General features: G+C 37.0%; 1 protein-coding gene across 1 annotated transcript in view; it reads left to right on the top strand.

The window, feature by feature from the left end:
- Positions 1 to 13,130, top strand: part of LOC139718277 (calcium uptake protein 3, mitochondrial-like) — a gene marked incomplete at its 3' end in the record, with an annotated part of 161,084 nt that overhangs the window by 135,272 nt on the left and 12,682 nt on the right. The window contains exons 5-8 of the mRNA XM_071629761.1: positions 1,348 to 1,395; positions 4,075 to 4,157; positions 4,807 to 4,896; positions 7,285 to 7,311. Of these exons, the coding sequence (XP_071485862.1) occupies positions 1,348 to 1,395; positions 4,075 to 4,157; positions 4,807 to 4,896; positions 7,285 to 7,311 (248 nt within the window). The remainder of the gene's footprint in view (positions 1 to 1,347; positions 1,396 to 4,074; positions 4,158 to 4,806; positions 4,897 to 7,284; positions 7,312 to 13,130) is intronic.

Here is a 13,130-nt window from a genome sequence, read left to right as displayed (position 1 = left end):
AGTGCTGGAGGTATAATTTGAAGAGAAATGAAATAGCTACACCCTTGCATCAAAAAAATCATCACATGGATTTATGGAGGGAAACTGCATTTAGCTCATCTCTATTGTTACTGTGAGTTCATTAGCCAGTGAATATAGCTCTGTATGATGCTAGAGTCACACACAGCCGGATTTCGTACTGGGTCCATGAAGAATTAAAACCGTATTGACCCGGTTCGAGTCGTAGAGACCCGCATTGACCCGCATCGTAACCCGTGTCATTTCCTAATGGATTCCGGGGGCTACGATACGGCGGTGAAAAAATTTTGGTCATGTTCAAAATTTTCTCACGGATTTCAATTCCGTAGTGATATCCGAATTGACCTGGTTCGAACCACAATGACTCGCATCGACCCGCTGCAACCCACAGTGTAAAACCGTATGGACCCTTCCCGTATACCGCATTGCCTTCATGCAACGGATGATGACAAGGTTTACATCCGGGTCGGTACGGGTCGAAGTGGGTGTTGACACGGGTCGATAGGGGTCGAAAAGGATTTAGTTAAGGATTTAAAGTGGATTTTTATATGGTTCGATACAGGTCAATACGGGTCAAACTGGGTTGATAAGGAATTAATACGGGTTGATACGGTTTTAATTCCTCATGGACCCGGTTCGTAATCCGGCCGTGTGTGACTGTAGCATAAATTATCCTCCATTCCGAGACTTATCCGGCTCATTTTCACTCGGATCAAATTCATATTGTGACCCGGCCGTGTGTGACTCTAGCATAATACTTGTGCACAAAGAAATCCAACAGATAATTTTTCTTAGAGTCATTACAGGAGAAGATTTGTTGCTTGAGGGTATATTCAGCAATATACTTTCCATCAGCTGGATCAGTGCAATTACAGAATATTCTTTCTATAAAGGGTATTAATGATTAGCATCATTTCTTACATTTGTTTAAGTAGGCCTATAGTGTTAGTAGAACAAGAACATTTAAATCTATTACCTTTGTGATGAGAAACCTCAGTGTGAAGTGTTTTGGTTAAAGGATTTTGTGACATACTGTGACTTGCAACATGACTTGGTCCAGGATGCGTTTTCCCTGCATATTTTCTAATCCCCCCAAATATTACGATTTTGAACTACACTGTCAACATACTTTTTGAATATCTGTGCAAGCTCTAAAACAGACCATTATACTTTTACCATTCTGTTTGATAAATTTGTATAATGTCTCCCAACCATCCATCAAAAAATTGATATGCCACCAGTCTCAACTGGTTGATTAGCTACTTGTATGTTGATACATATGTTTTCTTTTTCTGTTTTTTCTTTCGCCCTCTCACTTTCTTCCTCCAGGCATCTTGTCCTACACAGAATACCTGTTCCTGCTGTGCATCCTAACAAGTAAGTCATCTTCAACCCTGGGTTCTGGTTATCCGCATAATAGACTTAGATTACTATGCCTTTGGACACACCCTTGATTTTCTGCAATGCCCCTTCTAACAAAAACAAAAACAAAAACAAAAACAAAATAAAAACAAAACTCTTTTGGCCTTGGACATTATGTCCTTTCAGGAACTTTTTATTTATGCTGAAATGAAATGAAGAGGCCTGTGGCAGGTGTCGGTATGCCCTGAAAATATAAGTAAGATGTTGAGTGTTTATATAACCTCATTTTCATTTTGCTGATCACCTTTGCCTTATTTTCAGAAGTGAGAGGATCTGTTTTTCTGTACACATCATGGCTGAAATACAAATGATATGTAAAGTTGCTGATAGAGTTACACTTCATAATCATGCCAAGCATTGATTTGTGTACTTTGTCTTTGCCTGTAGGTAATCACTCTGTGCATTGAAGTTCATGCTGAAACTTGAGTTCTTTTGAAATGTAGAATCCATATCGATCCTAAGATATCTTGCCCATGAAAATGAAATTGTTTAAATTTGTTTCCCCAGCGTAGAATATGTATTATTTGTAATAAGCGTTCCATTGACATAGCAGCTGTTGCCATTTTTCTCATACTCTGGCAGGAAAATCTATTGTGTTGAATTGTCATTGTATTTTTTTTTCATGTTCCAATACTATGTTCATCAAGGAGATTTTATCATTTGCCTTGTGCTGACAGTGCTGTCATTCATGAATGTTTAGCTGATTCCTGGTGGGCAGTGATCAAATTGATAATTTATCTTCCATCCAAGGTGCATCAATTCTTCTCACACAAAAAAAAGAAAAGAAAATAACAACAACAACAAAAAACTCATGGGGAGGAATATCTCTCATAGACTGATGTCAATGAGATGGCCCAGCAAAGACCACTAAAGCCATTCATCAAGTCTGAGTTGACGCTAACGGGCGTCGGTCATACTCAGCCTTGCGTGCGAGTGACGTCAGTGCGGAGGGTGCAATTTTCACGTCACTGTTTACCTTTGCCGTTATCGTGTGTGTCGCAAGATTTTTCCTTGTTTTGTTTTACTTTGAGAGAGAATGAAGGAGCACAAACAAACTGTGTCTGAGTGTTTGATGATATTCTCACGACGGGCCGAACTTCCGGCACTGAACACGACGGGCCATTTAATGCCACGATAACACGTTTCCTGCCGTCTGCTTCATGGATCCTGCAACTTTGCAAGTCTCCTTGCTCAAAAAACAAACCAAAAAAAAAATGTTTACCAGGTATATATACATATTTAAAGGAGATTTATGTGGTCATGACAGATGATATGATGCTACTCTAAATTAGTAACAGATTGTTGTATAAATAACCAAGATTTATCTACAACATTCAGGATAGTCCTTGTGTCCGCTTTATATTTGAGTGTATATACACAAAGGCTACATTTATATCTGTAGAAGATATCAATGATTCTCTATGCCTTCGACTAAACTCGTCAAAACTTACGATGAAAAGAGCCCCATCTCACTAATTTTCACCTTGTCATGTATTCCTGGTGATTGGAAGCTGTTGAACCACAGATCTTAACTCTTTATGTGCCAGACAAGTTGTTGCTCTGTGGGATTTGCATATATTAATGAATATGGTGCAAAATTGTGACTTTGGCAAGCTAAGAGGTAAGGAGCATTACAAGAGTTTGTCATAATAGACTAGTCTTAGATGGGAAGTTTGAAAAGTCTGTCGCCAGGTGGTTAAGAATTAATCAGGGTGAGCGGAAGGGTGTGTGTTTTCCTGTGGGTGGTTGCAAATCATAATTGATTTTTTTTCCCCATAGTTGTATGGACAAAACATAGGTATCCGTGGGAACCAGTGCTGTAGGTCGTGATCTAACCCCACAAAACCAATATTGTGCAGCATCTTGAAGGAACTATTAATGGAAGAGTCGTTGTTATCGAGTGCCAAGATCTGCTCTCGACAGGTTGACATTTATCCAGCAAAGTAATTGTCCATCTCGCTTTAATTGGTGCCAACAATTGATGTCCCCTCCTTCTCCCCCTCCCACGTTTCCGACCACGCCGTAACCTTCCTCACCGCATCGCCAACTCTATATAGCCGAGTATCCGGAAGAAGCATCACTGAATGGGTGCGGAGGAAAAATGACTCTGTTGAGAAGTGTGACGTTGACATTAAACATTAACAAGAGTGCGGAAATCACGTCACAGCTGCCATGTGTGACGTGCGAGTAGAACTTTAACTTAACCGATACCAACACGATGATTGACAGGGTGCTCTACCATCCCATTTATGGGCATCAGATTCTGTGAATGCTGTGGTTAGAATATTGTGCCAAGTGGTGTGATGTAATTTGCAGGTTTATATTTTCTTTGCAGAACACAGAAATATGCAGCACCTATGTAAAATATGCAAGAAAGATATGTAAAGTCTGCCCCTAATTTTATGACATGTAACTTGGAAATGATCTGCAACATTGCAAACAATCTAGAAAACTCATCACTTGCAAATCATTGTTATTATTACTTGATATGATAGACATGTTGTCCTTTATGGCAGGAAATATATGTTTGTTAGTTTGTTTGTTTGTTTGGTTGGTTGGTTGGTTGGTTGGTTTATTACTATTCAACAGATTCTGTCTGCTCTTAACCTATTCACTGTCATTTCTTTTTTCCAGAACCAAGGGCTGGCTATGAGATTGCTTTCAAGATGTTTGATCGAGATGGGAATCAACGCATCGATCGGAAAGAATTCCTTCTGGTTTGTCAAATTGTAGTGATTGTATAAGCAAATGGTATAGTAATGATGTAGCAGGATTAAATAGTTGCCATTCAAATGCTTCATGTCACAAAATGACTTTTTAAAGATGATAATAGTGACTCAACTTAAATGTTTAGTACTTACTGTCTCTTATATGCCATTACAAATGGATGTTTCCACAAAGCCACTGCAATTTATTTCTTGACTTATAAAATAAATCATCTATTATTGCAAAGGCATTAGCAGTTTTATTTTCTTATTTTTTCATGTTTCCCTGCTCCTTTCAATATTTTTTCCTTACCATTCTCTTAGTCTTCATATTGGAATATTTAGCTACCTCCATGATGATTTTCTCTTGACTCTTTCCTGATCCTTTCTTCTCTCAAACATTTTCTCTTTCTTTTTACTTGTTTCACCTTCTCTCTTGTACAATTGTACCTTCCTTTCGATTCTTTCTTTCACCTTGTCTTTTCATCGTCATAATTCTTCAAGCTTCCTTTCTGTTTCTTTTTTCTATGCTTGTCTCATCGTTTCTCACGTATCTTCCTTTCAATTTTCTCCTTCTCTCTGCACGTCTCTCCTCTGTCTTCTCATAACTCTTCCATCTTATTCTGTTTAATTGTTTTTGTTTTCTTGTTATCTTTTTCAGATGGAGGAGATCTTCCGCAAGAAGTCTCAGTCGAGCTCTGAGCTAGACACAGTGAGTGGACTCAGCAGATATGCCGCCGATCCAGACTCTGTATGTATCCAGACCCCGATTTGCCCAAATCTTTTACTTTCCCCTTCATCCCATTCCAGCAAAAAACATCTGTAAAGAATACATAGCATGTGCAAGATAGAAAATGCAGGTTTAGCAGTGTAGTTTATAGGTGAAATATAAATCCCCAAACATGCAATTTGCACACACAGAAAAGCAAACAGACAAACAAATATACGGCAAATCATTCCATATTTTCTCCCTCTTTTTTTTTTCTTCCATGATGATGACATTGATGTAGGCTATAACTGGAGAAATTTGATGACTTGATGTGTAGCCTGGCTTTTAGAGTGTCATGGGTTGATGTATGGTCTGCATAGGGCAAGCTACAGACAGTTGCTTTGGGGTTTTGTTTGTGTGTTGTTGTTGTTGTTTTCTGCATAGAAGCCCCTCTAAGGAAATTCCAGAGGAGGACCTTTTGAGCCACCTGTGCTGTTTCTGTTCAGATCACTGCCAAATGAAGAAACGCGTTTACCAGCGACTGGCACAAATTTGATAAACCATGTTGCTGACTTTGAACATACAGTATATGAACTGCACGTGGGGCAGAAGAAAGTGTTATTCGAGAGGATATAAAAACAATTGTTCTCAGTTTTAATAGTATCTACCTCCATGTACTATGGTAGAGCCATTATCTGAACACCACCATGAGTTCTGCAAGAAAATGTTACTTCATTATGAATCATCAGATGGGACTGTCTATAGCTTGCCTGTTTTTTTGTTTTTTTGTTTTTTTAAACAGCTGACCATACATCCACCCTAGTCTCCAGGGGTCAGTTTTCGGTGATGGCCAGGGGTGTGATAACTTCACCCTCCCCCCCCCCCCCTCATTATTCCACTCTGTTATCATGTTTTAATCGGAGTCCTATTTGGGTCTCCTCTGGTGCATGGGGTGTCATCCGTACCCATTTCTCCAAATCATGTGGTTTTGGGATCTATTTCAACCTACTAGTATTGCTATTCACACATTTCATATCGACGACCAAAAACATACTGGTCATGCAACATTAAAGTTAATTCGTGATTAATTTTTCTCACAATCTATTTCACCGTAATGCGTGTGCAGTTTGTCATTTTGTCTGGTTTCCTGCCACTCCAAAGAATGGGATAGAAAATCCAAGAATGACAGCCTATAAGATTTACACAAATTATTCATGTTGACCTGTCTTGTGTCAGTTGTAAAAACCTTCGTAAGCTTGCTGAAAACATTTTTTTTTTTTTTTTTGAGGTTGATAAATTGATAGTTAGAGGAGAAAGAGTCTTCAAGCATTTTATGTAATCATTCAAAGTGCATGGATAATATTCACACTGCACTGGAAAATTTTGTGGGTGTGGTTCAAAAGTCATGCCATTACCAGTCATTGTTAGGTATCCATCCAAGTGAGACACAAGGGTATGCACATAAAATATAGTGATAAAAAATTTACTCGCCAGTCTTCAGAGCAGAGCAAGTGGGAGCGTTTTCCATTGTGGGAAGTAATTCAGAACTGGAGAAATGTCAGCAGCATGTGAATGTTAGCACTCAATGTTTTCTTGGGAAGACAACAGATATTGCACATTTAGACTTGGTTTTTCTGAGAGCAGCAATAATGGAAAGAAACTGCAGCATTGCTGCTATACAGGCTTATTATCTTCTAATGAATTCATGAAAGAATTTTCTTGGTTTGAAGTGACACAGTCCAAGATCTGTTGCAGTGACCCAGTTTTCTTGGAATGTTTAAATCAAAGGTTCAAACTGAAAGAAGAGGGGTAGGGGGGAGGGGTAATGTGCCACACCCAAAACTGATTTCATTTTGAATATGAATGGTTTTTTTTTCTATTATTATTATTATGAAAGGAATATTCCACTTTTCATGCAGGTGCTCATTGAGTTAGTAAATAAAAGAACAAGAGTTTTCTTTCAAAACTGAAAATGAAATCTACTCAAAATTTATTGCTCTTAATCACAGTATCCATCACACCCATGCTCAGAAAGTTCTTTGGATGTTTAAAGCCCCAGATATATTTCATCTGGAATGAGAGATTAAGCTCATATTTCAGCTCAGAAATTTTACTTGACAAGTGCAAATATTCACCAGCCTCAGTACTCAGATGTTGATTACACATGAGAATTTATGTTAGACTGACATATATGTGTCACTTCAATACTGATTAATCTTATTTGTCCTTTGGAATTTTCATTTAAATATCACTGGGGTTCAACTAAATTTAATTGCGTGAAAAACCATAAAAGTGGAATATTCTTTATGTCTTTCATATTTGCATTTTTTCTTTTTTATATCAATAGTTGGATGTAGTTGCTGTGACTGTGACTCAATATTATGTGTTTATTATTAAAGATGATTGGTTGTGTGACTTTTTATACCTCAGGCATGCTTGTCAGCTATTCTATCTGCAGTAAGCTCTTCTATGTGAGGCATGCAATTTCCCTTTGAAACAAAAGAGAAAGAGATTTTGTTTGGAATCATCTCATGCATGTGAACATTAGATGCATGGAATTTCTATTCAGTGATTTTCATGTGATCTTTGAGTTGATTGCTAATTCCTGAAGTTTGTTGATGTACTGGCGCATCATGTGTATTGTTGTAACAGTAACTCGTTTTGGGTATTATCCATTGATTTCAAATGTGAGGCAGATTCAAAAATTTGATCACACCCACACACACGCCAAAAAAAAAAATGCCTGCAGTGATTATTAGTTGGTACGGTATTAAATTCACAATTAAAAAAGTTGTTAATATTAATATTAATTTATCAATATTTTTATTGTAAATTATTAATTATAAATATTTGACAGATATTTCTGCAGACTGTGAAACTTCTGTGTCACTCCAGTTGAGAGTGGCTGTTAATGGTGAAAACAAATTGATGTTAGATTAGAGTGTGTTGAATTTTAGGATGTTGAATCAGTGCATCATGTGCATCATGTAAACTGAATCAAAATTTTCCAAAGTAGCTTTGTAACATCTTTGAACATTTCCTAACTTTTTTATTATTATAGAGAGGGGGGGGGGGGGGAGAATCAGTTGTTTTGTTGACATTGCACATTCATGCATGGTGTTTGCATGTCCTTTTTATTTCCTTTCATTGTTCATTTCTATGCATCCTTCCCCCCTGTTAGCCCGACAAACCCAGTATTGACACTTTGTCAAAGAAGGTAACCGAGTTCTGCACTTGGCACTTTTGCTGAGACCACTCCACCCCACCCCACCCCACCCCATCCCAATGGCACATTAGCAATGACCTCATTCTAGAGATCTGATGAGGAGTGACTTAAAAAACAAAATGCTGAACTCTACAGATAATTAGCGTGGTGGTTGATGTGTGTGCACATGAAAGGGGCTTATTTTTCCCATTATACTTGTTTGAGTAATTTCCAAAATGTTTAATATGATGAAAAAAAAAAACATGCTCTGATTTAAGACTTTTATGTCACCAAAAAATAATAACCAAATTTGTTGATGTTACATTTTGCCTGATTTCTTTAGTGTGGTTTGGTGGCTTTCTTTGTTGTTGTGGGGTGTTTGGTTTTTTTTCACAGTGGCACCTAGACTGGACCTAGACTTCTGTGGGAAGATCATTATGTGCTATCACATGCAGATCACATTCCAATTTTATCACCTGACTTACACTTTTTGAATTGCCTAATCAGTTCACCATCCATGCGACCAAATTGAATAGTGTGTGAAGAAATCTTCTCACAAGAAATCAAATTGTGACAAGTAAGCACTGAAAATGAGATCAAAAGAATTTTGATTACTTTGTAGATTCATATACTTTGAGTCTTTTCATCAAGGTTAATAAGTATAATTTTTAGTCCTAGAAGAGCACTCCCTTATGGCTAGGCACTTTCTGTAAATCAAAATAATGCCCCCATTCCCTCTGTCTTGTGCTGAACAGAATATAATGCTCTTCTTTACAATCTGTGTTATGCACTTTCACAGCTTTGACTCAAGATGGCGCTACACATATCTCAGAGTGCCTGTCACTACTTCAACTGCACTAGAATGAGTTCATTGTGCCAATGTTAATGTTGTGTGGAGCAATCATTGTGTCCAATCAAACTGTTATGTGTTGTCCCAATCGGTTTTAGCTATATCAGTTGACCATTTTGTTGCTGCTGTTTAATGCACTTAACTTCATAACAATCTATTTAAAGGTTCATTATGTTTTGCATGGTGTTAGGCACTTAGATCAAAATGCAATATTTATTGTTGTGTATATGATTTTGTAATATATTATTTATCCAGGATTTCTCAAGTGGTAAACATTTGTAAATCTTTATTTTATCAATCATCAATGCTACTTCACTCTGAATAGGCAGGCTACATACAGTAATTCATAGGGAAAGAAAACACATACCAAGCAATGTGCATCATGTCAAATTTATTAACAGTCCATTTCAGCAACTCTTTGGATCATATATTCATTGTTTCTTCCATTAACTAGCATATTCCCACCTGCATTTCATTGCCAAAAAAAAAAACACACCAACCAAATTTATTTGAAGATAACCAGCTACATGTCCCTTCCCATCCATGCATTACAGCGTAACAAGCAAAGTACTAACAGTTATGTTCAGCGATATTAGTTGTCGCATCTAATGCATATGCTCCAAAACTAAACCATCACATGTTTTTGTTGCCAGTGGTTTACAAAGCAACAAGGCAATTGCACGAAGACAGACCCCCTTACCTATTGCAGAGTCTGGATCTATCCTCTTTTGATATGTTTATCTTGCATTTGTTTTCATTATCATGTCATCTTCTCACCTTCTATGTGCAGAATGGAATGTTCCCCATTTGTGGGGGCAAGTATAGTAGTGAGAAGGGGAGTGGGAGATTCCATTGTCATGCAGGAGGTAGAAACAGGGTTGAAACTGGCAATCTGGCCAAGCAAATAAACTTGGTCAGAAGCACTTTCTTGTGCCTGTGCAAGATGAAGAAATGTTTTTAAGTTTTGGACTAATATTTGAAGGATTTTTTATTTCTAAAATTGCTCCACCTGAGTTAAACTTCTAGCAATTTTCTTGGTCCTAGCAGTATTTATAGGCTCTCCTTTCTTCTTTATACTGTTTGGCTGATAAGTTGAAAGAAGTAATGAAGAGCCTGTTTTTGAATCATCATGTATCTAACTTATTCTCAATTATTTTTTCTTTGATGTATAAAGCATAATGCTATCCTTGAAACAGAGAGTCATATAATAGGTACTATGAGAGTCCAAAATTAAGTTGTTGGCTTTGTTTCTAGGTTCTTGTTTTTGCAAGAGTAAGTGCATGATTTTTGCATCTGAAAGCATTTTACGTGCTTTATGTTTAGCTAACAGCTTTGCTAAAATACATGGGAAACCAGTGCTCCCTAATGAAAGTTTGATTACAATTATACATGACAATTCATTCTAAATGTCCTTTTCTTGTTCGTAAAACCTTCTTTTTTTTTCATTAGTCTGGTATTCAGAGGCCTTCAAACATGATTTTGCATAGAACACTTATACTCAACCCCAAATTTTTTTGTCTATTGCTATGTAGTTATGATTTTTTTTTTTTAATTGAGAGGCCTCAGTACCTGATTTTGGATAGAGTAATATGCTTCTGGTGCTAAATATTATGATGATTGAAGAGGGAAGGAGGAGTGTATAGTGTATTACTAATCACAGGATTTAAAAAGGAGAATACTGACTCCAAGCAGAAATTATCCTCCATGCTGATGTTGCTACAATAACCAGCCATGTTGTGCGGTAAGTAGTCATTAATGTTCATACTGATCACCAATGGTTGCAAGGCTTCAACAAAGGTGTGTTCTACATGTTGCTGTAACAGAGCTAAAAAAAAAACAAAACAAACAAAACAAACAAACAAACAAACAAGTCTTCACAATGCCTTGCTCTACAAGTTCTAGAAGCTTGCCAGTTTCCATGGTGCCTCCATGGTGAATGTTTATCATGTATTTCTGTTAGATCCACAGGAGATCATTTTTGTTGCATTGAGATTTTGGAATGCTGCACAAGGGTATTCTTATTTACCATCTCATTGACAGTTGAAATTATGAGACAATTCTCCCAGTCACATGAATGTAAACACTTTGTTGCTAGCAGTCAGGTCCGTATAATGTATGCTTGCCAGAGACTACATGCAAATTAATGATGTGATCTTAAGCACCCACGGGCAATGTGTGGAGGTCACGCGGGGTCACACTCTCCATATTTACTTGTTCACTTCCGGTAATGCAGAGTTACTGTCCAGCAGGCTAGCACAGAGCATATATGTAGTAGTGGCACCAAATATTCCCATTTTTTCATGACTAAATTATTGTCACTTTGCAAAAGAAATACATTTATTTTCAGAGCTTGCAATTGATATTTCTTTTCCCAACACTTAATAGTTTCTGATGAAATCTACAAATAGAACTGACGTTGTGCCCGCCAAGCTTTACACAGGCACAGCTTTGTCAACACAGTATTACAGGAATAGAATAGCTCTACTGCCATTTGAGTTTTAACATTTATATGCAATGTGGAGAATTGCATTTGTTCTTTCAATTTCTGAAATTGGCCCATATATGTTTCACTTTCAAATTGACCAGTGAAGAGCAGAGCTGCCAAGTCTCCCTGATTCTGCAGGAGTCTCCCTGAAAATGTCAAAATTTGTTCATGTCTGAATAAGAGAATATTAAAATCTCCCTGATTTGGGAATTATTTTTTTTTTTTGCCAAATTAAATGCATGCAACACACAGATATCTCCCTGATTGCTGTATGGAATCTCCCTGATTTGGATGTGGGAATGTTGGCAGACCTGGAAGAGAAAATTCTGTCATTAAACAATGTAAACTGAAGCTAGGTGTTTGCCCAAACCATTCATATCATTTCAGACATTCCTTTGCAGGAAGAAGGATGAAAAGAGGGAGGGAGAAGAGATAGAATGAGAGGGGGAAAGAGACTAGTAAAAGGATGGATGGATAGATAGATAGATAGATAGATAGATAGATAGATAGATAGATAGATAGATAGATAAATAGATAGATAGATAGATAGATAGATAGATAGATAGATAGATAGGTAGATAGGTAGATAGATAGATAGATAAATAGACAGATAAATAGATAGATAGATAGACAGAAAAGAGAGGGAGAGAAAGAAGTAGATGGATACAGTAAAGAGAGAGAGAGAGGGATAGAGGGAATATATCCTCAGGAAGTTGGAAGTACAAAGTGAGAAGTCAGATCGTAAATTATGAGGATGCTGGTGTTAGTGAAATCAAATCATTCTAAACTCCTGGCGTATTTTCCTACATGAGGAAAAGACAGTGTTTTCCCGATTCCTTATTTTGGCATATTTACATCTTTTTCCATATTTCAAATGTAAATAAAGCAAATAAAGCAAAGGAGGAAAGAGGCCAAAATGATATTTTTTTAAGCAAAAATAACTTTGGTTACATGAACTATTTGGTATAGAAGAATACTGTAAAACCAGAAATTTTTGCCTGCATTTTAGTTTTGCGAATTTCGTGAGAGCCAAGATTCATGAGATTAAAATGCACACAAAAGTTCTTGTCTACACTGTAGGCATCGAATGGCAGTGGTAATTCACAAAAATTTCATGCCGCAAAACGGACCATCGGCTCCAATTCATGAGAATTTCATGCAGCGAATATTTCTTGCTTTACAGTAACTTGTGCCGTATATTTATCTCTAAAGGAATACAAGCCTTAAAGGGACTGTACAGTACTGGTTGAGGTAGGGATTCATGTTTTGAACATTCCTAAGTGAGATAATGAAAAGCCTCTTATGAAATATGAAAGAGCATGTAATTTTAAGAAGGATTCAACGTTTATTTGATGAAAATTGGTTTTTAAATGGCTGAGATATCCAAAAAGTGCTAATAATAAAAGGCGACATGCCACAACTTTATTAGGATCTCTTTGTTTCACCTTGTTTTTGGATATCTCAGCCATTTCAAAACCGATTTTCATCGAATAAACTTTTGATACCCCTTAGAAGTGCATTCCCCCTTACATCTCATAGAGTGGTTTCTGAATATCTCGCAAAATGTTAAAAGCTAAATCTACCCCTTGACCAGAACTGTACACACCCTTTAAAATGAATGGAATACTTTTTCTTCACAAACCAAATAATTATAGACATTTTTCTGCTTTCAAGGTTTTATTACCTTCCAAAAATAATTACATTTAAACCAAGAATTGAGTGTCATGTGCCCTATA

The sequence above is a fragment of the Diadema antillarum genome, unplaced genomic scaffold, assembly GCF_040938485.1.
Source record: "Diadema antillarum isolate AM-2024a unplaced genomic scaffold, OU_Dant_1.0 scf00000092, whole genome shotgun sequence".
In the NCBI taxonomy this organism is placed as follows: domain Eukaryota; kingdom Metazoa; phylum Echinodermata; class Echinoidea; order Diadematoida; family Diadematidae; genus Diadema; species Diadema antillarum.
The sequence above is the reverse complement of the archived record's forward strand: the minus strand, read 5'-3'. Positions and strand labels throughout refer to the sequence as shown.